This window comes from Cherax quadricarinatus, chromosome 10 (genome assembly GCF_038502225.1).
Source record: "Cherax quadricarinatus isolate ZL_2023a chromosome 10, ASM3850222v1, whole genome shotgun sequence".
Classification (NCBI taxonomy): domain Eukaryota; kingdom Metazoa; phylum Arthropoda; class Malacostraca; order Decapoda; family Parastacidae; genus Cherax; species Cherax quadricarinatus.
In genome coordinates this window covers 15,824,309-15,852,125 of record NC_091301.1, presented here as the reverse complement: position 1 = coordinate 15,852,125, position 27,817 = coordinate 15,824,309, and the positions used below count along the sequence as shown (strand labels likewise).

At 40.2% G+C, this 27,817-nt stretch overlaps 1 protein-coding gene across 4 annotated transcripts in view; it reads right to left on the bottom strand.

The window, feature by feature from the left end:
* LOC128687975 (phosphatidylserine synthase) overlaps window positions 1-26,141 on the bottom strand; it is a 73,026-nt gene extending 46,885 nt beyond the window's left edge. For 2 of the 4 annotated variants that reach the window (XM_070083673.1, XM_053775620.2), the window contains exons 1-6: window positions 25,634-26,138; window positions 21,498-21,684; window positions 11,156-11,230; window positions 8,702-8,863; window positions 3,470-3,621; window positions 2,233-2,487 (exon numbers count right to left, since the gene is read on the bottom strand). In XM_070083673.1, the coding sequence (XP_069939774.1) occupies window positions 2,233-2,487; window positions 3,470-3,621; window positions 8,702-8,863; window positions 11,156-11,230; window positions 21,498-21,684; window positions 25,634-25,803 (1,001 nt within the window). In that variant the 5' untranslated portion in view covers window positions 25,804-26,138. Of the gene's footprint in view, window positions 1-2,232; window positions 2,488-3,469; window positions 3,622-8,701; window positions 8,864-11,155; window positions 11,231-21,497; window positions 21,685-21,914; window positions 21,987-25,633 lie in introns of all 4 variants that reach the window. The other 2 variants (XM_070083674.1, XM_053775622.2) reach the window with 2 other exon arrangements.
* Window positions 26,142-27,817: the final 1,676 nt, after the last annotated feature.

The window sequence follows — 27,817 nt, the reverse complement described above, 5'->3', positions numbered from 1 at the left end:
TATATATTACTAAATGTAAAAGGAGAAACTTTCGTTTTTTCTTTTGGGCCACCCCGCCTTGGTGGGATACGGCCGGTGTGTTGAAAGAAAGAAGTTATATATATTCTCCATGGGGAAGTGGAACAGAACTCTTCCTCCGTAAGCCATGCGTGTCGTAAGAGGCGACTAAAATGCCAGGAGCAAGGGGCTAGTAACCCTTTCTCCTCTATATATTACTAAATGTAAAAGGAGAAACTTTCGTTTTTCCTTTTGGGCCACACTGCCTCGGTGGGATACGGCCGGTTTGTTGAAAGAAAAGATATATATACATGTATATATCCTAGGTAGTAGGCTGGTAGACTGCAACCACCCAGGGAGGTACTACCGTCCTGCCAAGTGAGTGTAAAATGAAAGCCTGTAATTGTTTTACATGATGGTAGGATTGCTGGTGTCTTCTGTCTGTCTCATACACATGCAAGATTTCAGGTATGTCTTGCTACTTCTACTTACACTTAGGTCATACTACACATACATATACAAGCATATATATACACACCCCTCTGGGTTTTCTTCTATTTTCTTTCTAGTTCTTGTTCTTGTTTATTTCCTCTTATCTCCATGGGGAAGTGGAACAGAATTCTTCCTCTGTAAGCCATGCGTGTTGTAAGAGGCGACCAAAATGCCGGGAGCAAGGGGCTAGTAACCCCTTCTCTTGTATATATTACTAAATGTAAAAGAAGAAACTTTTGTTTTTCTTTTTGGGCCACCCTGCCTCAGTGGGATACGGCCGGTTTGTTGAAAGAAAAGAACGAGAAAACAAACACACACACACACACACACAGATGCATATAACAGGGAGGGCACTGCAATGGATCAGGGAATACCTGACAGGGAGGCAACAACGAGTTATGGTACGTGAAGAGGTATCACAGTGGGCGCCTGTGACGAGTGGGGTCCCACAGGGGTCAGTTGACTCACGAAATCGTAATGACACGATTGCAAACCTGGTTGGACGAATCTTATCGTGGCTAGCTGGTCTAGTGGTTAACGCGACGGGCTGTTGTTTTGAGACTCTCTGACCTCGGGTTCAATCCCAGCCGGGGTATGGTTTGGAGGGGTCAGTTCTACGACCAGTGCTATTTTTGATATATGCGAACGACATGATGGAAGGAATAGACTCTGAAGTGTCCCTATTCGCAGATGATGTGAAGCTGATGAGAAGAAGTAAATCAGATGAGGATGAGGCAGAGGCAGGACTGCAAAGAGACCTGGACAGGCTGGACATGTGGTCCAGAAACTGGCTTCTCGAATTCAACCCTGCCAAATGCAAAGTCATGAAGATTTGGGAGGGGCAAAGAAGACTGCAGACAGAGTATAGGATAAGGTGGACAAAGACTACAGACCTCACTCAGGGAGAAAGACCTTGGGGTGACCATAACACCAAGCATGTCACCGGAGGCACACATCAACCAAATAACTGCTGCAGCATACGGGCGCCTGGCAAACCTGAGAATAGCGTTCTGATACCTTAATGAGGAATCGTTCAAGACACTTTACACAGTGTATGTTAGGCCCATAATGGAGTATGCAGCACCAGTCTGGAACCCACATTTGGTCAAGCACGTCAAGAAGTTAGAGAAAGTACAAAGGTTTGCAACAAGGCTAGTCCCAGAGCTCAGGGGAATGTCGTACGAGGAAAGGTTGAGGGAAATCGGACTGACAACACTGGAGGACAGAAGGGTCAGGGGAGACATGATAATGACATACAAGATACTGTGGGGAATAGACAAGGTGGACAGAGACAGGATGTTCCAGAGAGGGGACACAGAAACAAGGGGTCACAACTTGAAGCTGAAGACTCAGACGAGTCACAGGGACGTTAGGAAGTATTTCTTCAGTCATAGGGTCGTCAGGAAGTGGAATAGCCTAGCAAGTGAAGTAGTGGAGGTAGAAACCATACATAGTTTTAAGAAGAGGTATGACAAAGCTCAGGAAGCAGAGAAGGAGAGGACCTAGTAGCGATCAGTGAAGAGGCAGGGCCAGGAGCTGAGTCTCGACCCCTGCAACCACAATTAGGTGAGTACACGTACACACACGTACACACACGTACACACACACACACACACACACACACACACACACACACACACACACACACACACACACACACACACACACACACACACACACACAAATGTAGGTATCTGAGCTATGTAAAGCTCATTTCATCTAATATCTATAGTACTAAGATACCTTATTGTTGGAGCAGATGTGGCTCCAAGCAGGAATATCCTCATGAATACAAGTGGATGGCTTGGAGGCATTTGAAAGATGTGCTTTAGAAAGAAGGTATTAAGCTCTGCGAGTTGCCAGAAAACCACAAGCTGTGATACTGCCAAAAAACGCATATAGGTGCAAGCAGGATCTAACCATCTCATGGCTGTCCACGACTCCGGAGTAAACTGTAGCACAGCACGCTTCAGCTTGCCAGTTGTGGTCTGAATGTCCCTAGAAAATAAACCAAGTGTTATTTAACAATTTACTAACATTTACAAAAACCCAAACAGCCCCTAAAATTTTAGAATATATGATGAAATAGACAAATTCATGAAGGAAAAGGCATTACTTTTTATGGCAATACTGAATTTATACAGAAATAAATACAGAGTAAACCCTAGACATAACAGACCTCAATAAAATAAACTTTTAATATACATTTATGGGAAAAATTTACTCTGTAAATTGTATTTTAAACTCCTTTATTTTCAATGTTAATTTCAATATAATGGCAAACTGCGTGCACAGTTCTATATTAGATATACAGTAGAGTACCTAAGTGTTCTTTTCCTATTTATTGACACTATTTTGATTAAACAGAAACTCAGACACTCCCCTATCAGTATGTTATATTGAGGGTTTACAGTATATTTTACATACTTAAATAATATTTGGTAATTATTATTGTTATAATTATGGGGGGGACTAAACTAATATTTGGTAAATAAGTACAACTGAAGCAAAATTAATGATTATTGCATCAGTGACACATTCATCACATAAGCTTTATTAGTGTAATCTTTTTTTATTTTACTGAATATATAACTGATGGTTACTTCCATCTCCTTTGTGCTCCCATTCAAGTTTCTCATTTGCCAGTTCACAAGTTTCTGTTCAGTAATTTTAATGTTTCCAAAGTCAGGTCCTACTAAGGAAGAACAGTGGAGTCCAACATTTCTCACATCCAACCCCAAAGATCTCTGGAATACCTAAAGTATTATATTGCAGAAGATCTGAGTGATGTTACTTTTGAAAGTAGTATATACATTGCACTCACTTGGCTAGAAGTATGTATACAGTATATACAGTACATGTATACAAGACTAATATATATCCATAACCTTGCGAGATGCCTTTGCAATACAATCCAAAATAGTGTACCATATCTCCTGCAAGCATGAAGATCATATAACAGCATGAAAAATATTCTTACTTGATGCTTTCCCAATTGTAGTACCGCATCTCCATCAAGTGGCAAATTTGCATTCCACACCATATCCCGAAACCATTGCACAGAAGAACATCCAGAATGACTGCATCCCACCAACATTCAATAAAGTTTGGCAACAAATGTGAAAATGCAGTCTGTGGAAAAATAACCATGAGTGAGAAAATACTGTATCACAACTGTCTACCAAATAAAGTTGTTCAATATCTGTTACACATCTTAACCCCTTGACTGCCGCAACCCCCAATCCTGAGGTGTTTCCTGGTGTCGCAAAATTTCAAAAAAAAAAAAATTATTTTTTCTTATGAAATGATAGACAATCTTTTCACGATTGTAATGACACCAAAAAAAACGAAATTTGATGGAAAACTGATGGAATTATGCTCTCGTGAAGTTAGCGACCTCAGCGATATTTACAAATCGGCGATTTCGCCCACTTTGAGCCCTATTTTCGGCTAATTCCATTGTTCCAGTCAACCAAACTCATAGCTATTTCTTTAGAACTCCGTTTTTTCTATCGATTGAGTACAAGAAACTGCCCATTTACCAATTTCAACTACCCAATAACTTAGTCAGAAATTTGCAATTTGGCCAATTTCACGAAAATTAAAAAATATGACAATTTCAAAATAAGGTCCAGAATGAACAATGCAGACATTCCTGGCTCTAAAATAACATTTTCTTTGTTCATCAGTCATGTCTCCAGGCCCCTCTGATATTACTCTTGCTTTCTATTTTGAATTTTTATTCAAACAAAAAATAGAAGATTTACTATTATGCAGACTACTGCAATACTGTAATAATTGTGTAAATAACATCAACCCATTCATGACTGCATATTAGAATGGCTAGTTGGACATTTATTGGACAATGACATCATTTGTTTACTTTTGAATATCGGCAAAAATCAAACATTTCCCCTACATTTACTTCTTTTACAACCCCATCTATAAATATATTAAACAACCATGGGGACATTACACATCCCTGTCTAAGACCTACATTTACTGGGAAGTAGTCTCCCTCTCTTCTACACACCCTAACCTGAGCCTCACTATCCTCATAAAAACTCTTCACAGCATTTAGTAACTTACCACCTATTCCACATACAGTGGACCCTCGAGTTTCAGCAGCCTCGATTTTCATGAAATTCGACCTTTGGCGAGTTTTTTTTTTTTTTGGAAAAGTTTGGCCTCGAGTTTCGTGAAAAAACTCGTGTTTCCGCGACCGTCCGGTACCCGTCCGCCCATCACCGCGCACACAAAGCCAATCTCCCACGCCATTCACGCTCAGTGTGCCATTGTTTACCAACACGTGACCATCACCCCGTGGGTTCATACGTAATAATCCATTGTTTTTTGTGATTACAACTGCTAAATAAGTCACCATGAGCCCAAGGAAAGCTAGTGCAAGCCCTTTGGTAAAGAAAGTGAGGAACATGATCGAAATCAAGAAGGAAATCATTGAAAAATATGAGAGTGGAGTGGTTGTTACAGAGCTTGCCAGGATGTATGGCAAGCCCCATTCAACCATCACTTCGATCGTGGAGAAAGGAAAGGAAATAAAGTGTGCTGTTGTTGCAAAAGGGGTGGATATGCTGACAAAAAGGAGATCACAAATCCTCGAAGAAGTGGAGAGGTTATTGTTGGTGTGGATTACCGAAAAACAGTTAGCAGGAGATAGTGTTATGCAGTCGATAATATGTGAAAAGGCAAGGCAGTTGCATGACAATCTCGTGAAGAACATGCCTGCAACAAGTGGTGATGCTTGTGATTTTAAGGCCAGCAAAGGTTGGTCTGAGAGATTTAAGAAGCGTAGTGGCATTCACAGTGTGATAAGGCATGGTGAGGCTGCCAGTTCTGACAAAAAAGCAGCTGAGAAGTTTGTACATGAGTTTAAGGAGTGCGTAGACACTGGAGAATTCAAACCCCAGCAAGTGTTTAATTGTGAAGAAAATGCCAGAGGACCTACATCACGCAGGAGGAAACAGCACTCCCAGGACACAAGCTTATGAAAGACAGGCTAACTCTCATGTTTTGTAGTAATGCTAGTGGGGATTTTAAAGTGAAGCCTTTACTGGTGTATCACTCTGAAAATCCCAGAGTGTTCAAGAAATACAGTGTCGCCAAGAGTAATTTGTGTGTGACGTGGAAGGCTAACAGTAAGGCATGGGTCACAAGGGGAATTTTCCTAGACTGGTTTAATGAAGTGTTTGGCCCCAGTGTGAAGAAATACCTCCTGGAAAATAAATTGCCACTCAAGTGCCTCCTGGTAATGGACAATGCTCCTGCTCATCCTCCAGACTTGGAAGAGCAAATAGTGGAGGAGTTTAGTTTCATCATGGTGAAGCTCTTGCCTCCTAATACCACTCCTCTCCTCCAGCCCATGGACCAGCAGGTCATTTCAAACTTCAAAAAACTCTACACCAAAGCAGTGTTTCAGAAGTGCTTTGAAGTGACCTCAGACACTGAATTGACCCTAAGAGAGTTCTGGAAAGATCACTTTAATATCCTCCACTGCATAAACCTTATAGGTAAGTCTTGGGAGGGAGTGACTTCCAGGACTTTGAACTCTGCTTGGAGAAATTTGGGGCCAGATTGTGTACAAGAGAGGGATTTTGAAGGGTTTGTGGCTGACCCTAAGGAACCTATGCCAGTTGTGGAAACTATTGTGGCATTGGGGATGTCCTTGGGGTTGGAGGTGAGTGGTGAGGATGTGAAAGAGTTGGTGGAGGACCACAGGGAAGAGCTAACCACTGAAGAGCTGCAAGAGCTTCATCTGCAACAGCAACAGATTACAGCTCAGGAAACTGCTGCAGAGGAGGAGGAAGAGAGATGGAGGAAGGTGGGTTCTTCAAAGATTAAGGACATTTGTGGAAAGTGGACTGAAGTGCAAACATTTATGGATGAGCTTCACCCTAACAAAGCTGTTGCAGGCCGTATTGGCAACATGTACAATGACAGTGTTGAGTCCCACTTCAGGGAAATCTTAAAGAAACGCCAGAAACAGGCCTCTCTGGACAGATATTTTGTGCGACAGGGGTTCAGTGACTCTCAAGCTGGTCCCAGTGGCATTAAAAGAACAAGGGAAGTAACCCCAGATATGGACTTCATACCTGAAGTCCTAATGGAAGGAGATTCTCCTTCCAAAAAATAGTATACACCTTCCTCTTATCCCCTCCTCCCGTCTTCCATCCACGCAGAAGTCTTCAGTAAAGGTAAGTGTAATGTTATTATTATTTTTTTAAATGCATGCACTTGATTTCTGATTGTTTTCATTATGTAAATCTTTATTTAATTTGAAAAAAAATATTTTATTTTAATATTTTTGGGTGTCTGGAACGGATTAATTTTATTTCCATTATTTCTTATGGGAAAATGGTTTCGAGTTTCGTGAATTTCGACCTTCGGCGAGCTCTCTGGAACGGATTAATCACGAAACTCGGGGGTCCACTGTACTTGCAACATCTTCCACATTGCTCCCCTATACACTATCATATGCCTTTTCTAAATCCATAAATGCAATAAAAACTTCCCTACCTTTATCTAAATACTGTTCACATATATGCTTCAATGTAAACACTTGATCTACACATCCCCTACCCACTCTAAAACCTCCTTGCTCATCCGCATTCCTACATTCTGTCTTACCTCTAATTCTTTCAATAATAACCCTGCCGTACACTTTTCCTGGTATACAAGGTAAACTTATTCCTCTATAATTTTTACAGTCTCTTTTGTCCCCCTTCCCTTTATATAAAGGGACTATACCTGCTCTCTGCCAATCCCTAGGTACCTTGCCCTCTTTCATACAATTATTAAATAAAAATACCAACCACTCCAACACTATATCCCCCCCTGCTTTTAACATTTCTGTCATGATCCTGTCAGTTCCAGCTGCTTTACCCCCTTTCATTCGATGTAATGCCTCACGCACCTCCCCCAAACTCACATCCTGTTCTTCTTCACTCCTAAAAGATGGTATACCTCCCTGGCCAGTGTACGAAATTACCGCCTCCCTTTCCTCGTCGACATTTAAAAGTTCCTCAAAATATTCTCGCCATTACCCAATATCTCCATCTCCCCATCTAATAACTCCCCTACTCTGTTTTTAACTGACAAATCCATTCGTTCCCTAGGCTTTCTTAACTTGTTTAACTCCAAAATTTTTTCTTACTTTCATTAAAATTTCTTGACAGTGCCTCTCCCACTCTATCATCTGCTCTCCTTTTGCACTCTCTCACCACTCTCTTCACCTTTCTTTTACTCTCCATATACTCACTTTTACATACTCCCCAAATTCATCCACCAACCTTTGCAACTTCCTTTCAGAATCTCCCAAAAGCACATGTCATCAGCAAAATGCAACTGTGACAACTCCCATTTTGTATTAGATTCTGCATATTTTAATCCCACACCTCTCCCACAAAAATTCAGGATGACTCACTGATCACTTTCCATACATTGTTCTTAGATCTTGTTTCAGGCCCAACATTTAATGAGAAATACACACTAATCTTTCTTCTTTCAACAGGGTCGCCCAAAAAAAAAAAAAAAAAAAAAAAGTTTCTCCTTTTAACTTTAATAACATATACAGGAGAAGGGGTTACTAGCCCCCTTACCCCTGGCATTTTAGTCGGCTCTTACGACATGCATAGCTTACGGAGGATAAGAAGAAATCAAGAAGATAAGAGATAAGAAGAAATCAAGAATGAGAACTAGCAAGAAAATAAAAGAAAACCCAGAGTGTGTATATATACGCTTGTACATGCATGCGTAGTGTGACCTAAGTGTCAGTAGAAGTAGCAAAATGTACCTGAAATTTTGTATGTTTATGAGACAGAAAAAAAGACACCAGCAATCCTACCAATATGTAAAACAAGTACAGGCTTTCATTTTACACTCATTTGGCAGATATACTAATACAGAATTTTAATGTTTTAAGCAGTTTCATTTGCAACTTTTAACACTAATTCTTAACCTAAAGGTGTGTACAGTATTAGACATAATGGGAGATACTAGCTCAGGAAAAAGAAAAAAGATACTATTCAGCAAGTAAGCCTACTAAACATTAACGATTGACTGTTAACTGTTAAGAGGATAAATATCTTTAAATGTACTCTATGTACATACATGTATATTATCTATCTCTTATTCCTTTGGGCTACATTATTATGTCTTTCAACAATACACTAGACCAAAAAAAATGCAGCCTTACCTCTGTAATCTCCCACATGACTGAGATAGTCCACAAGATGCCATAATGTCGTACAAGCAGGGTCTTCATAGTCCATCCAGCAAAGTGTGCAAAGCAGAAAAAGTCGATGCTCTCCCACAGTCGTGCAAATGTGAGATCATCACACTTCTCTCCCCATTCACCCTGTTTGGAAGAAAGGTTTGAAAGGTGGGTGTGATTGAAAATGCTTTGCACAAGAGCAATGGCAATATAAAGATCATATACGTAAATGCATGCAAAATAAGTTTATGATGCTGAGATATGACTTGTAAAATATTAATTAAAAATAAAAGTACAGCCCAAAGTAATGGGAAGGATTCAAACTCATAGCAAACCAGTTTTAAAACTAGTGGACCCGTGCTCTCACCACTATCTACATAGGCCTACTAAGATTCATTCAACTACGTCTACATATTTCTATACAACAAAGATTAGCACTGACTTCACTGCGACCACAAGTCAAAGTTTTTTATAGACAAAACTCATACTCACACCACAATGACATCTGTTCTCTGACATGTTACAGTCACGTTATTGTGACTTTCACAACACACAAAACTAGTCACTAACAAGAATTATAAGTGAACCTATGAGTTTCTCTTTAAAATCCTTAACTGGGTGGGCACTGTAACAGCAGGAGCAACAAAATAATTGTATGTAAAAGCAACTACTATGAACTAAATAAACTCCTTAAGCATATTACTGTTGAGACATTACATATCTTAAGAGATCAACGTGAGAAATTAATCAAGTCGGAGGTAGGTACATTAGCCTGTGTGCAGGGAAACTGAGAAAACAAGCTCCTTTTTCTCTTCCTACATTAAGCTCTTAAGATTAAAAATTTAAAATGCTTTCTTATACTATTTCAATCTCTAACTGGACTGATTTACTATATTTAAAAAATGAAATACCAAATTCCTATTTGATGTCAACATACCTAATCAATAATGAACCCCATTATACAATTTTCACACTATAACTCTACACGCTAACATAATTTACCATTAAAAACTTTTTGGAACACTGAAAGACATTTCTTTATCCATGATTATGTAGAAGCCAAGTTTGAAATGTATGCACCTACTCCTACCTAACACTGTATCTACAGTATTTTACTGCTCAGGGAATGGGGATTCTCTGAGTGTAAATATTCTCATGCGCTGAGGCAGTCAGCTGATTAAAGAACTATTTTTATTACAGGTTTCTCTCAACTGATGCAGATTCTCTACTATACAATGGGTTACTTTTATCATTAATTTCATATATCCAATATACATTTGCCATATATGTTTGGTATACTTTAAAAAAAAGTAATGATATAAATGTTGAATTTAAATGCCATTGCTGTGTCTTTGCACATCACTTGAAGCACAATATCACTTGGTGCACAACTGTCTTGTGTCCCTAACAGCCATTTCGGAGTGCCCTAATAGATGTACCCCTCCGAAGAATGGGTTAGAGGCCACATTCAAAATTCTGATTGATTATGCCACTGTAAGATAAATGCCTATGAAAGATAGGTTTACTCTGCTGTTGGGTGCCAATGCCTGTGGGCATTTCAAGCTGCAGCCTATGCTTGTTTATCACTTGGAAAACTCCAGTTTGTTTAAACAACAAAAAGTATCCAAGGGCAGGTTGAGTGCATTCTGGCATCTTGGAACCAATTTGCATAAAGCCATGCACATATTTGGGGTATGAGCTATAACAGTTTTGAGATACAATACACCTAGAATGGATTATTATTGTAACTCAATGGACCATTGTATTATTATTATTATTATTATTATTATTATTATTATTATTATTATTATTATTACCTGATATTACTTTTATTAAAAAAAAGCCTAAAATCCATATAGGTACTATAGCTAGTGCTGAAGTAAAAATGTTATGTTTTGTAGTTTATTTGTATGTCATGTCTGGAAATCACAAAAAAGCCCATGCTTTTAAAATTCACAAAACAAAGAGTGATTTTTAGTCAAGACTTTTAAATTAATTCTTTCTTAAAATTATTAAAGACAACCCAATGAAAGAGATTTAAGAAAATATTACTAAGTACTTGGGTCCTGACGATCTGTTGGAGTGTGAGCAGGGTAATATTTAGTGAAGGGATTCAGGGAAACCGGTTATTTTCATATAGTCGGACTTGAGTCCTGGAAATGGGAAGCACAATGCCTGCACTTTAAAGGAGGGGTTTGGGATATTGGCAGTTTGGAGGGATATGTTGCGTATCTTTATACGTATATGCTTCTAAACTGTTGTATTCTGAGCACCTCTGGAAAAACAGTGATAATGTGTGAGTGTGGTGAAAGTGTTGAATGATGATGAAAGTATTTTCTTTTTGGGGATTTTCTTTCTTTTTTGGGTCACCCTGCCTCGGTGGGAGACGGCCGACTTGTTGAAAAAAAAAAAATTACTAAGCAATAGCACACTCACCTTATCCATATCAATGGTGAAGTTCTTCAGCTCAGGGAAGAGCCACTCAAACATGCTTCGAACTGTTCTGTAATCCTGGTAAAAAATAGTGAGCAAATACAGTAAGGTTTATCACATTTAATAAATATATACATGTATATAAAAGTGACCCCTCATCTGATGCTGTAGATGTGTTGAAGACCCTTGCCATTAGGCTCAATCAGGCCCTAAGCACTTATCCATAATAATAATCAAAATTTGCAAACCCTGGTGATAGCATGAAGTGGCCATATATCATATGTATGGAATTATCAATAGGAATAGGACATTGCATAAAGCATATCCGCATAAACCAAGAGACCTGTACAGTGTACCTTCAATTTAACAGAGATAATTATCAGTTAAATCCGAATGAGATAATTTTTCCATAATCGCAACAGTAATGGACGATTCTGACATAACAGACACTGTCCATTAAACTCAAAATTAATTCATCCACCAGATGTTAAGAGTAAAAGAGAACTCTGAATTTAACCCTTTCAGGGTCCGTGCAGTAGATCTACGGCTTTACGTCAAGGGTCCAAACCGTAGATCTACGCCATGAGCTCATTATTATTATTATAATCAAAAAGAAGCGCTAAGCCACAAGGGCTATACAGCGCTGCAGGGTAGGGAAGGAAGCGAGGGTATTGGATGGCAGAAGGGAGGAGGGATGATCAGAAGGTTACAGAAAACAGCGGGGCAGGGGATAGTACGGGGGTAGAGGGTAGCAAGAGATTGAAGTAGAAAGGGCTGAAGGTATTAGAATTTGTGAAGTCAGTCAGTTGTTGTCAAAAAGTCAATGAGAGAGTCTGGATGAAAGGTGGGTCCATCAGCGAGAAGGGAAGGTAAAGAGAGCAGCAGAGCGAAGATGACGACGGAGGTAAATTCTGCATGCTCGTTGATAAAGTGGGCAGTCCAACAGAATGTGGCTGACTGATAATGGAACTTGGCAATTCTCACAGAGAGGAGCAGGGCGCCTCTCCATGAGATATCCATGAGTAAGACGAGTATGGCCAATGCGAAGACGGGAGAGAGTAGTCTCCCAACCTCGACACTGGTGATAAGAAGACGGCCAGTAACCTATACTCGGTTTAATAGATTGAAGTTTGTTGCCGAGCATAGTAGACCAACGTTGTTGCCAACAGGTGTGAAGTTGGGAAGATATTGCAGCAAAATAGTCCGTAAATGGAATACCTCTACATGAAACTGGTAGGTCATGTACTGCTGACCGCGCAGCAGTGTCTGCCTGTTCATTGCCCTGTACGTCAACATGACCAGGGACCCAACAAAAAACAATATCTTTATGCTTGGTAAAGATGCGGCGTAGCCAAAGTTGGATACGGAGGACTAAGGGGTGAGGTGTATCAAATTTCTGTATAGCCTGTAAAGCACTAAGGGAGTCTGAGACAACCACAAATGATGACACAGGCATAGATGCAATACGGATAAGTGCTGTAAGGATGGCATACAATTCAGCAGTAAAAACTAGCCGAAGATAGTAAATGCCCTTGTACGACGCTGTCCGGAAACACTGCTGCAAATCCTACGCCGTCAGAAGACTTAGAGCCATCTGTGTACACAGCAATGGCATGAGAATGAGTGAAAGTGGTCAAGAAAAAGAGAGCGGGAAGCGACCATAGACAGTTGGGCTTCGAGCAAGGGAGAGAGAAAGAACAGACTCGAACAGCTGGAACTTCCCAGGGGGGTAGGGAAAAGTGAGATGCTACATGTACATAGAAAGGTTGTAATTGAAGAGAAGACAAGAGCGAATAAAGGCGAAGAGAGAAGGGATGGAGTAAACAGGGGCGGCGAACAAATAAAGAATGTCTACTAATATCAGTGACCATTCTATAAATGGAAGGATTGCGGAGATCATGAGAGCGTACATAGTAGCGAAGGCAATGGGCATCACGGCGATCGGATAAGGATGGAACGTTCGCTTCTGCATAGAGGCTCTCGACAGGGGAAGAGCGAAAAGCACCAAGGCATAAACGTAATCCTTGGTGATGAATGGGATAAGGCTAGAGAGAGTAGCAGGAGATGCCGCTGAATAGATCTGGTCACCATAATCAAGTTTCGATAAGATAAGGGTGGAATGTAGGCGAAGGAGGGTTCGACGATCAGCTCCCCATGAAAGATGAGCAAGGGTTTTAAGAAGGTTCAGCCGGCTGTGGCAAGTTGCCTTCAGAGAGGTAATGTGAGGTTTCCAGGATAACCTACGATCAAAGAGGAGGCCCAGAAACTTGACTGTATCACGTTCAGGGATACGGGAGCCATAGAGGTACAAAGGATGATCGGAGATGACAGAGCGTCTAGTGAAAGTAATTTGGTGGGTTTTAGTGCTGGAAAATTTAAACCCACGTGTGGTGGCCCAATTGGAAACACGGTCGACTGCATGCTGGAGAGAAACTGTAATAAGGTGACAGTCAGCGCCTGCACAGGCAATAGCGAAGTCATCAACATAGAGTGATGACCAAATATCTGATGGAAGACTAGAGGCCAAATCATTAATAGCAAGGAGAAAAAGTGTTGTGCTCAGAACACATCCCTGGGGGACACCTTCAGCTTGGATAAAGTCCGGGGAGAGCACATTATTAACCCGAACACGGAAATGCCTGTCAGTTAAAAAGTTCTTAAGGAAGGATGGTAGATTGCCTCGAAGGCCTAAGGAGTGGGCTTGGGCTAAAATATTATACCTCCAAGTTGTGTCATATGCCTTCTCAAGGTCAAAAAATATGGCAATAACTGAGTTGTTATTCGCAAAGGCATTACGAACATACATATCCAAGCGTAGTAAGGGGTCTATGGTAGAACGTCCCTTACGAAAGCCATATTGACGAGTGGAGAGACTGTTGTGTGTCTCTAAATACCACACTAAACGTCTATTTACTAGGCGTTCCATCACTTTGCAAACTGCACTGGCAAGAGCAATGGGACGATAGTGGGAGGTTTCATGTCCCGTAGTGCCTGGTTTGCGGAAAGGGAGAACAATGGCGGATTTCCACAGCTGTGGAGGAACTCCTTGTGACCAAATAAGATTGTAAAGGCGTAATAGGACTGCAAGGGCTGACTGATGTAAATGTTGTAGCATACGAATATGAATGTCGTCAGGCCCAGCTGCCGATGATCAGCAAGCTGAGAGTGTCGCCTCCAGTTCTTGAAGTGTAAAAGGCACATTATACTATTCTTCTCTGAGAGAAGAAAAGTCCAAGGGTGCTAACTCTCTGGCAGACTTTGAGGAAAGAAATGAGGGGCATAGATGGAGTCCCTGAGAAATACGGACCAGATGATTGCCAATTTCATTGGCAACATCTAGTGGGTTTGCTATATCAACACCGGCAACCCGCAAAACAGGAGCCGGGTCAGGAGAATATTTACCACTCAGTTTTCGTACTTTTTTCCAGACTGCACTCATAGAGGAAGCAGAGGTGATGGTGGAGACATAATCTTGCCAGCAAGTGCGTTTAGCGTCACGGATGACATGGCGAGTGATCGCACGCTTCTGCTTAAATTCAAGAAGTCTCTCTGTGGTTCTATTGTACCGGTACCTGCCCCATGCAGCGCGTTTCAAACGTACTGCACGAGCACAAGCAGGAGACCACCAAGGCACGCATTTCTGAGAATGCCTGCCCGAAGTTTGGGGTATAGAATGAGAAACTGAGGTTAAAACGGAGGACGAGAAGAGGTGTAAAAGCTCATCGATGGAGGACGAAGAAGGAACCTCTCTAAAAACAGTTAGGTGTGAGTAAAGGTTCCAATTTGCCTGATCAAATTGCCAGCGTGGGATGCGAAGAGGTGGTGAATATGAAGGGGAAGTAAGAATGATTGGGAAATGATCGCTGTCATGTAAGTCCGGAAGAACAGACCAAGTGAAGTCTAATGCGGCGGAGGAAGAGCAGACTGAGAGATCGATGCAAGAGAGAGTGTGAGTCTGAGGATCAAAATGGGTGTGAGTACCTGTATTTAAAACATGGAGGGGGTGGGTGGCAAGAAAAGCCTCTAACTGAATGCCACGGGAATCACAGTGAGACACCCACCCCCCCCCCAGAGGAAATGGTGGGCATTAAAATCACCAAGTAACAGAATCGGTGGTGGTAATGACAAAACAAGAAAGGCAATATCCGGAATAGATAATGCCCGAGAAGGAGAGAGATATAAAGAACAGAGCGTATACCACCTATGCAAGTGGATACGGGCTGCTGTGTAATGCAGCGAAGTACGAACAAATAGCTGATGGTACGGAATATCAGTGCGTAAAAGAAGGGCACTTTCATTAAAGGTCCCATCAGGAAAAGGATTTGAAGAATACAATAAATTATAGCCTGATATGGGAGAGATAACAGCAGAGTGTAATTTTGGTTCCTGTAAGCAAACACCAACAGGGGAAAACTGGGAGAGTAACATCTGAAGCTCACCCCGATTACCCCTGAGGCCGCGTATGTTCCACTGTAAATAGGCCATGACTGGCAATGATAAAGATACCTGAAATCCGCAGGTAAGGGTTCCTACGGACTAGAGGGGTTAGAAAAGTCCACATGCGGAGGCAGTGGAAAACGTTCAAGCAGCGAAGGAATGGTGCGCTGTGAAGAAAGGAGTTGCGCAGATGGAGTAGAGGAGAGAGAAGGAGCGGAGGGTGGATCAGTGTCCATTGATGGTTTGGTCTCTGCAATATATTCAGAGATTGCTTCAAGTGTTTCAGAATTCAAAGACGTCGTATGGGAGACAATATTGGAAATGGTAGGGGGAGGATGAGTAAAGATTGGAACTGTAATGGACTGTACCAAGGTAGGGGAGGGGACGGATGGGTGGAGGGAACTGGAGAAGCGTGGAAGGGGACAGAAGAGGCAGAAACCTGGGAGGTGGCAGAAGAGGAAGAAACTTGGGAGGGAACAGGGAAGGAAAGTACAGTACGAGGAGGAGGGTGAACCTCTACACTTGTAACAGAGCCAGTGAGAGGGGGAGAACCAGGTACAGAGACAGGGAAGGGAAAATGAGGAGGTGGAAGATGGGTAGGAGGTGTTAACGGACCTTTTTTTGACTTTTGAGAAGTAGAGGGATGATTGGGAGGAGGTGTCATACGAGATCTCGTCGCTACTGAGGCTTGTGAGAGAGAACATGAAGAAGCAAGATCAGACTTGAGACGTTGAAGTAGGGACGTCTGAGCCGAGGACAGCAAAAGAATTAGCTACAGGAGTGACTATGGGAGAGGTAACTACAGAGGTGGGTGCAGAAGATGGGATATCAGGAGTGGGGGGACGTTTTGAAACACGGGAATAAGAAACACGAGGTAGTCTCCCTTGGAGGCGGAGATGAGAAACTGCCATGGCATAAGGGAGACCTTCTGCCTCTTTGAGGTAACGGATTTCCCGCTCGTTTAAGTAGACTTGACAACGGCGAGAGTACGAAGGGTGAGCCTCATGACAATTAAGGCAAGAGGGAGGTCGATTGCAAGACGTATTAGAATGGTCATCGGCACCACAGACTGGGCATTCGGCGATAGATCTGCAATATTTCGCTGGATGGCCAAATCGCCAGCAATTTCTACACTGTTGCGGTGTAGGGATCACCTTTCAAACTTGTAACCGATGTCCTGCTACATAAACTGAGGATGGGAGTTCACGGCTGTCAAAAGTTAAACGAGCCACATTGCTAGGGTATCGTCTCCGCCCGCGGGCAGGAAGAACGTAAGTGTCTACCTTGAGGATTGGGAGATCTTGGAGTTCCAGCTGTTCAAGAATGTCAGTGCCACATGTCTGGAAATTTTGTTGAACTATGGTATGGGGCAGAATGACGGTACCACTACAAGAATTGAGAGAATGATGCTTTTCAATAGTTACAGGAACAGTATCGATATGGGAAAGACGAGAAAGCTCATGAGCCTGGGTAGCATTCTGTACGGTGACGATGCGCGTACCGCTCTTAAGAGCATGAAAAGAAATATCTTTACCAACATGGCGTAGGAGTGCCTTGCCAATACTGTGGTCAGAAAGATAGGCAGTAGAGGAAGTCGGTCGTAAAGTGAAGAATTTAGTCCATTGTGCAGTCTGAAACTGAGCGTGGAAAGGTAGTGAAGGACGTGTCGATCTTTTCTGAGAAGAACGAGAAGGTGGAGAAGTATCATCAGCAGGTAATTGTCGTTGTCGTTTAGGCGTGGGACCAGAGTTGGTCCGACGTGGAACGGGCCGGCGATTCGAAAATTGCCACACCATAGAGGGAGAGGCCGGAATCATAGTCAGAGGAGAGAGAAGGTCAGATAAATCGAAGGAGTCAGTCGAGGCCTCAGTACCTGAAGCGGGTGAGGAAACAGCACCGGCAAGAGGTACAGAGGCATGAGGAATGTCCGAAGAGTGGTCCAAAGATGAGGCGGGGTCAGGATGGGGTGCAGTATCAAGAAGGGGCCCGGGGGTAGCAGGTTCATGGACTAGGGCTGCCATGGTTAGGTTACTTCTTTCTTTTTGTTTTTAAGAAAAAAAAGAAAGAAGAAAAGAAAATAAAAATAAAAAAAAGAATAAAAAAAAGGGGGGACCGCGGAGGGATAGTTCCTAGGAGGAATGAAAGGGCCAGAAATCTCCCTCCGCGCCCAAGAGGACCTCAGCACCGCAAGTAGCGCAGATGCAGCATGGAACCCGTGCCATACCCTACCCATCATGCCAGTAAACCGGCAATCCGGGATAGCAACCTCACATCTGCCGAGCTACCTCGGTGGACAAAAGAGAGGGCGGCCGGAAATCCGCCACAAAGCATACCTCCTTCGGCCACCACCCCCAGAATCCGAAAGGTGGCTTCCAGAGATACACCCGTCGCCCGAGAGACACCCAAAGCCACCCTCCGGGATACCGGAGAGGGATCAGGACATCCCCAGGCAATCCAGATTCCACGGCAAACTACGCCACCGCCAAGAACCTCAACGAAATGGGATGGGCCCCGGTACCCTTTCCCCTACCTAGGAACTAGCGTGCCTGTGGTAAAAAAAAAAAAAAAAACAAAGGCCAAAAAGGAAAGGAAAAAGGGGAGGATGGGGAGGAGGAGGAGGAAAGGAAAAAGGGGAGGATGGGGAGGAGGAGGAGGAAAGGAAAAAGGGGAGGATGGGGAGGAGGAGGAGGAAAGGAAAAAGGGGAGGATGGGGAGGATGGGATAGGGAATGGGGGATTGGGGGGTAATTAGATTCGGTCTGAGGAAGTAGACCAACAGGTCTAATTCCTCAGACCAAGAGCCTCTTCACCACGCCAAGGAGCCCCCCTTGAAGAGGCCATGAGCTCAGCTCACTCTGATAAGCTGTGAGTGGTAAATTTGGGCCTAGATATGAGATAATGCATTTATGTGGTATGTGTGTACCACATAAAACATCCTGCAGCACAAAGTGCATAATGAGAGAAAAAAACTGCGACCGTAATTTTCGATTACAACAGCAACGTTTTTTATAGTTGTATTTGCGATTTCTTGGTCTCATTTGATAGAATGGAAGATATTTTACAGAAATAGAGATGATTTTGATTGGTTTTAGTACTGAAAATTGCGTGAAACTGAGCTCAAAGTAGCGGAAATGTTAAATTTTTGCTGGTGTTCAAGAGTAAATAAATGACCTCACACATCTAATGCATGCCAGCTGGTAAGTCTAATATACGTTCACAAATGTGCTGATATTATTTATACAATTATTACAATATTGCATGTCAGTAAATCTTCTATTTTTTGGTTTGAATAAAAATTCATTATGTGAATTAAAAATCAAAATGGAATTCATTTGTAAAGCCTGAAAACATAATTAATGAACAGATGAAGTGTTAGTTTAGTGCCAGGAATGCCTGTATTGTTTATTCTGAACCCTATGTTGAAATTGGAATATTTTGAACTTTGCACTAAATTGGCCAATTTATCAATTTGCAATCACTTTATTTTGTAGTTGAAACAGTCAAGTTGGCGATTTCTTGTGCTCAACCAATAGAATAGAAGAAATACTAGTGAAATAGCTAAGAATTTGGTTGACTGGAATAAGGTAATTGGCCTAAAATAGGAGTCAAAGTTGGCAAAATCGCTGATGTGTAAATATCGCTGACACATCAAAATTCACGAGAGCATAATTTCATCAATTTTCCATCAAATTTCGTACTTTTTGTTTTACTACCTTCAGAAAAAGATTCTCTACTATTTCATAAGAAAAAAAATAACAAAATTATTTTTTGAAAATTCTAGGACACTGGTGCACACTTTGAAAATTGGCCTCTGGACCCTGAAAGGGTTAATGAACTATTTCCATTGCCTCCAAACATCCAGTCACAGATCTTGTCTATTATGTCTGAAATCCTTTAAACTGGAGTCTGTTAAGTTGAAGTTTTATTGTACCTAAATTAAAAAAGTATGGCCTCTCCTCACTTAACGATGAAGTTCCATTCCTAATACTGCATCAGTAAATGAATTCATCACTAAACGCAGAGCATACTATAATGGTAGTGGATTTATGTCAATCATCTTTGATATTGCTTTAATGTCACCCTTGTACCATTTATAACATCTTTAGTATATTCTTAAATCTTTATACAGTAGTGTACTGTACACTGTAATAAACAGAATAGAGGAAATCAGTTCTAATATACATTATTCAGGTATGCATACTGGTCAGAGAGCCTGTCATAAATCCGAGTCATCGGTAAATGAATGTTGCTAAGTGAGGAGAGGCTGTAGTGTATGAATGAAATTACATATGAGCAAATGCAATGAAAGAAAAAGCTGTATCAAATGGATCATATTGTCTAGTGTAAAAAAACAATAACCTAGTAATGTATTAACTAGAAGTGAAGAATGAATCACAATAATGGAAATCTTCAAAACTAGAGATGCCAAGCCCATGATGATTCTCTTCAAATTGCTTGTTCTCTCTAGGCCGAAATACTGCTGTACACTAATGGCCTCTTTTAAGGCAGGTGAAATTGCTGACCTGGAGAACGTACAGAGAATCTTCACGGCACACATAAGTACATTAAAGCACCTAAATTACTGGGAACGGTTGAAGTCCCTTGGAACACAGGCAAGAAAGACACAAGTACATGATAAAACAGCCTCTCCTCACTTAACGATGGAGTTCCGTTCCTAAGACCACATCAGTAAATGAATTCATCGCTAAGTGAGGAGCATACTATAATGGTACATGTAGTGGATTTGTGTCAATCATCTATGATATTGTTTTAATGTCACCTTTGCACTATTTATAACATTTTTAGTACATTTTTTAAATATTTATACAGTAGTGTACTATATAGTGCAATAAACAGAATAGAGGAAATCAGCTCTAATATACATTATTTAGGTATGAATATTGAACAGAGAGCCTGTCATAAGTCCGAGTCATCAGTAAACAAGTACGTCACTAAATGAGGAGAGGCTGTATACACTTGGAAAATCCTAGAGGGATTAGTACCAAATTTGCACATGAAAATCACTCCCTACGAAAGCAAAAGCCTTGGCAGGAGATGCAACATCCCCCCAACAAAAAGTAGGGGTGCCACGAGTACACTAAGAGACAACACAATAAGTGTCAGGGGCCCCAAGACTGTTCAACTGCCTCCCAGCATTCATAAAGGGTATTACCAATAGACCCCTGGCTGTCTTCAAGAAGGCACTATACAGGCACCTAAGGTCAGTACCTGATCAGTCAGGCTGTGGTTCATACATCAGTTTATGCATGGCTAGCAGTAACAGCCTGGTTGATCAGGCCCTGATCCACCACGAGGCCTGGTCACAGGCCAGGCTGCAGGGGCGTTGACCCCCAAAACCCTCTGCAGATATACTCTAGGTATACCATGGTTAGACAACTCACAACTAACCAATAAATAGAAGATGAAACTAAACTGTCTACTGATAATTGTTCAGAATGAACCAAAACTTTATCTAGATTCTTCTCCAGTTCATAGATTAGTTGTGAATTCGAATTAACCATGAATCAACAGAGAACAGGCAGATTATCCAAAAATTCTGTATGATCTAAACACACAATGTTAATACAATATATTCAACTTTACACAAAAAATATTAAATATATAATACTGACACCAATGTACAAAAATAGTAGTGAATAATGAACATTAAATTTTTCCTAGCAATATTCAGAAATTATGAGCACAGTAATGTGAGGCAGTTAATAACAAAAAATAGATTTCAACTCGTGAAATGGTGTACAGTATAAACTACCTTATAATATGGTACTGTATTTAAAACTAATCTGTGAATCAATTTTTTATTTCACTCATCTTATTTTAAGTTATGGTACATTCAGCTAAAATGCAATTTTTTCCATCCCCCCAGTCTTCTTTTATTACTACTTTACCTGGAAGATTATGAAGAGTAGCAAAAGCATGTACAATATTGAGAGACCAAAGACAATGCGCCAAACAGCAGGATGTGGTCGAGTGAAAGGACCATTTGGAAATGCCATGACACTAATGATGAGGAAAAAGAAAACCATGGCTCCCAATCCATACTGTATATTTGACTGAACACTCTCATTTTCATTCCTGGAAGAAAAGACAGACTACTGTAGTAACTTAAGTGTACTGCTATTGTATACTATACAACTCATTTTTTAGGAGACCATTGAATTCTAAAAGAAAATCTATCATGTCATTACACACAAAATTTCTATATTTAAAATGTGTCCTCAATATAAAGTCATTACAAAGGGAGTCAAACATAAATCAAGATGGGAGTAGTGAAATAAAGTGATTGGCATAACACACAAACCCACATGGAAACAATGCAACACAGGATGAAGTGATGAGAGCTCTCCATCTTGGCCTCCAACTGTCTTCATGTGAATCTGTTATATACAAATTACTTCGGCATAAAATATAACAGTACTCAAGGATGATACTAAAATCCTACATTATCTCTTACAACAGCATTTTTGTGTATAAAGTTAAATAGTTTTTAAATAAAAATTATGCAAACTATCATGAATGACATTGAAAATGACAACAAGGCTGATGATGCAGGTAAGGATGAAGTGGTGTGGAGGTTATACATGGCCGATAGAAAAATAAAAATTATGCAAATCCTGCAGCAGCATCTATTAGGACTGAGTATGCGATGTGAAGGAGCAAGCAGTAAGAATAAGAAAATTAAAGAACTGTTTGGTTTAAAAAAACATTTGGACACTGAAAAAAAAATACAGAAATATGTAATAAATATCATTGGATTTATTAAAACAAGCATCTCACATACTGTACAAGGAAGCCTTGTTTAACAGTATGCTATCATATACTGCTCAATGTATTGAGGCAATACATGTGGACAACCTGTCAAAAGCCAACAACCTCACCTCAAAGTTACTCAAGGTGGCTATATGACATGCAGTGCATGTCAACTGGTTGTTAAAGGGGGGAGGGAAGGTGGTATGAAGTGATGTCAATTATTCACTAGTCTCACTAGCCACCAAAAGCTGAAGCAAAATTTACTTGTTGGGGAGAAATCAATTTGTATTATTCATGTGACATGCTTTTCATCATCCATATTTTCTTCCCATACTAAAAGTAGAGCTCTATATGGACACTGAGTGGTCAAAAATATTAAAAACCACCATCTTTGCCTGCAGTGGAACTCATTTCACCTCTTGGTGTAGAGAAATACAGTACAAATACCTAGCTGGATGAATGTTAGTAGACCAGCATGGTACAGTAGTTAGATTACTGGCCTGCTAGTTTTAGGACTGGCTTGCCATGGGCTCAAATCCTGCCCCGTTCCGTGAGGTTTTTTTTTTTTTTAGTTTTAACTGTATAATATCCACATTCATAACATTAAAAGAATCTTCTCATAAGATTTTCATAGAATTTAAAAATGGTAACAGTGCAGCAGGTGTTCATTGATGATGAAATTACATTGTTTGGAAGAGAATATGAGAAAGAACCTTCATATCCACTGAAGAGAAAACTGATCCAGGGTTTAAGGTTGTCAAGGATCGCCTTAGGCTTCTTGTGAGAGGGAATGCTGCTGGAGACTGCAAGCTTAACCCCCATGTTAGTTTACCATTCTGAAAAGGCAAGGACCATGAAGAATACCTCCAAAAGCCTTTTTCCTGCAAGCAATTACAGTGCTCAAACAAAAGGTTCAGATAAGAGTGTTTTTTTTATGTACATTATTTCTGCTTAGCTATTTAAAAAGATAGTATTAATAAAAAAGTCTACAGGAAAAAATCCTGAAATTTATCTCCACTTATAACATTAAGTCTTTGGGAAAAATATGCTTCAGTTTAAGTATATTATGTTTAGTAACACTTTTCTGTAACACATGTCGCTAAACTGCCACTCACTGTGGCTTAGATCAAAATATTATTTAAGTAGGTCATTATCACAGTAACATGCTTAGTTACTACTAGTTCATTATCACAATAACATGCTTAGTTACTACTAGTTCACTATCACAATAACATGCTTAGTTACTGCTAGTTCATTACCAAAGTAACATGCTTAGTTACTACTAGTTCATTATCACAATAACATGCTTAGTTACTACTAGTTCACTATCACAATAACATGCTTAGTTACTGCTAGTTCATTACCAAAGTAACATGCTTAGTTACTACTAGTTCATTATCACAATAACATGCTTAGTTACTACTAGTTCATTATCACAATAACATGCTTAGTTACTACTAGTTCATTATCACAATAACATGCTTAGTTACTGCTAGTTCATTACCAAAGTAACATGCTTAGTTACTACTAGTTCATTATCACAATAACATGCTTAGTTACTACTAGTTCATTATCACAATAACATGCTTAGTTACTGCTAGTTCATTACCAAAGTAACATGCTTAGTTACTACTAGTTCATTAGCACAGTAACATGCTTAGTTACTACTGGTTCATTATCACAATAACTTTCTTAGTTCATTACATACCTTAGCATTACATTAGCACAGTAACATGCTTAGTTACTACTAGTTCATTATTACAATAACATGCTTAGTTACTAGTTCATTATCATAATAACATGCTTAGTTACTAGTTCATTATCACAATAACATGCTTAGTTACTACTAGTTCATTATCACAATAACATGCTTAGTTACTAGTTCATTATCACAATAACATGCTTAGTTACTACTAGTTCATTATCACAATAACATGCTTAGTTACTACTAGTTCATTATCACAATAACATGCTTAGTTCATTACATACTAGTTCATTAGCACGATAACATGCTTAGTTACTACTAGTTCATTATCACAATAACATGCTTAGTTACTACTAGTTCATTATCACAATAACATGCTTAGTTCATTACATACTAGTTCATTAGCACGATAACATGCTTAGTTACTACTAGTTCATTATCACAATAACATGCTTAGTTCATTACATACTAGTTCATTATCACAATAACATGCTTAGTTACTACTAGTTCATTATCACAATAACACGCTTAGTTACTGCTAGTTCATTACCAAAGTAACATGCTTAGTTACTACTAGTTCATTATCACAATAACATGCTTAGTTCATTACATACTAGTTCATTATCACAATAACATGCTTAGTTACTACTAGTTCATTACCACAGTAACATGCTTAGTTACTACTAGTTCATTATCACAATAACACGCTTAGTTACTACTAGTTCATTATCACAATAACATGCTTAGTTACTACTAGTTCATTATCACAATAACACGCTTAGTTACTACTAGTTCATTATCACAATAACACGCTTAGTTACTACTAGTTCATTATCACAATAACATGCTTAGTTACTACTAGTTCATTATCACAATAACATGCTTAGTTCATTACATACTAGTTCATTAGCACGATAACATGCTTAGTTACTACTAGTTCATTACCACAATAACACGCTTAGTTACTACTACTACTACATGGGGTACCTGGTCCCTAGACTCATCATGTGCTTTTGTAATCTTTTGGATAAGTATGAATGCATAATGAGGCCATTAAACTACAGTCACTACCACCTCAGTGTTCACAGCTCTTATTATAAACCCACTTTATTCTTGGCACTGTAGCCTCATCAGAACTCCTCATGTACAATACTAAGAAGTCAGCATTCTTCTCGATATCTATCTTATCCTCCACATGAGTAAGTTGTATAATTAACAACTGAGTGTATGTGTCATTTAGCTTAAGCTAAGCACCGTTGGAAATAGGTAAGTTTTATTGATAAAATCCTAACATATACATGCCAAGATATGAGGTTTACGCCCAATCTTTCCTACAAACTGGTATTATCTCAATAAGTTACAAAAAAAGGTAATGTATATAAATAGGAAAACATGAAGACTCGAAAAACATGTGCTTTAATATATACATAATTTACTACAATTTAATACAAATACATATAATTTACTATTCATGCTTCACGTTACAAAAATTCAACCATTACAGGAACGTGAACATAATAATCATTTTGCTGGACCTCTTATGAAATATTTGAAAATGACGAAACTTACCTAGTAAAAACGAAATAGATCAATCCAGAAATAATAAATATAAGCAACGTAATGCTATGCGGTTTATAGAAGAACTCCACGGATATATCGTCTACAGGTCGCTCATTAATGGATATAAATCGATCTGAAGCATCAGAGCCAGAAGAGTAGGTCCTCCTGCGGGTAGCCATAGCTCTTGTTTACACTGCCAGAGAGAACACCTACCATGGAGAAACAAAAATATAAAAAATACCCTTTACAAATGGCTATTGCTAAATCTTGGACTTTTTACCGACTATTTTTTAAATTATTACTTAAAAGTGTAACCGTGAGTAGCGTTTTATCGTATGAATTTAGAGGTAAGTTTTGATTGTATTCCGTACATGTAACCTCGATGACCTTGAAGCGCTACTGGGCAGCAGACGACCTCCAGCGACACTCTCCCCATGTGTATACACTGAGTACTCACCTAATTGTACTCGCCTAATTGTGGTTGCAGGGGTCGATACTCAGCTCCTGGCCCCGCCTTTTCACTGATCGCTACTAGGTCCTCTCTCTCTCTCTCTCTCTCTCTCTCTCTCTCTCTCTCTCTCTCTCTCTCTCTCTCTCTCTCTCTCTCTCTCTCTCTCTCTCTCTCTCTCTCTCTCTCTCTCCTCTCTCTCCTCTCTCTCCTCTCTCTCTCTCTCTCTCTCTCTCTCTCTCTCTCTCTCTCTCTCTGCTTCCTGAGCTTTGTCATACCTCGTCTTAAAGCTATGTATGGTTCCTGCCTCCACTACATCTCTCGCTAAGCGCTTCCACTTCCTGACGACTCTATGACTGAAGAAATACTTCCTAACATTCCTGACTCGTCTGAGTCTTCAGCTTCCAGTTGTGACCTCTTGTTTCTGTGTCCCCTCTCTGGAACATCCTGTCTCTGTCCACCTCATCTATTCCACGCAGTATTATGTATGTCGTTATCATGTCTCCCCTGACCCTCCTGTCCTCCAGTGTCGTCAGTCTGATTTCCCTAAACTTTTTTTCGTAGGACATTCCCCTGAGCTCCGAAACTGGCCTTGTTGCAAACCTTTGTACTTTCTCTAATTTCTTGACGTGCTTGCCCAGGTGTGAGTGTATGATACACACAGAAAAATACATTGAGAGAGTTTTATACCGTGTGACTGAATAAAGAAAAAAAGAGATGTATATACCTTACGCGTATAATCGCTTATAGATTATTTTAATTTCTGGTTTAGACATTAAAGGATTCTCGATGTTACTGTTACAGGTTGAATTGCAGCTCTAAGCCATGCATAATTAGAGTATCAGTCTTACACCAATGTACCAACCAACCAGGAAACATGACAGCAAACACAGGAGCTATGTTTCGTCCCTAACCCCGGAAAAACAACTCTGTGAACATACACTGGGGTGAATGGCGTCTTCTTGCATCTGAGGGACCTGAGTTCGGTCTCTGCACGAGTGCCTGACCTCTCCGAAGTCAGATTCTGTGTTTTTGTATATTCAATTCAATTCAAAGTTTATTCTCTATAAGGATTACAATGCTGAGTTTACAGAATTTGGTTATTGTGTGGTTTACATGTAGTAAAATAATGATTACAGAGTATACCACTAGAACACCTAGCATGGCTAGGCATTTCGGGCAGACTTAGTTTAATTCTAAATTTTAAAATATTACAAATTATGAGGTAAGTTGGTATTATGGCTAAGTGACTAAATACTAGTTTGTGAGTTTAGCAATGTGAATGTTTTTGTTTTCGCACAGTACATAGTTTCAGTATTGGAGTATCACAGGATTCATTATTTTAAGATTGAGATTAATATTTCTGTTTATGGTCAAATGGGTGAGTGAATAACAAAAAGGCACAATACCGTGACTGGAACGATACACAAATGGTGGGGATGCCCGGGTGTTGTGCATGTGTCATTTCATCCTGTCGGTATTATATACAATTCTTGTACTACTACTACTACTACTACTACCACTACTACTACCTCCACCTCTTCCTGCCTATATATAGCCGTCCTGCTCCTCCTCTGTTAGTGTGACTTTGTCAATGGTCCAAGTCGGACCGAAACGTCGTCGTAAGCTTCTGTCTTTTATGTGCGGGTTATTTGTGTAAATGGGTGAGTGAGTGTAAGTGTGAACCACCAGGTGGTATTCGTGTAGTTAGTCGACGGGGTGTATCAGGGAGATATAGTGAAGAA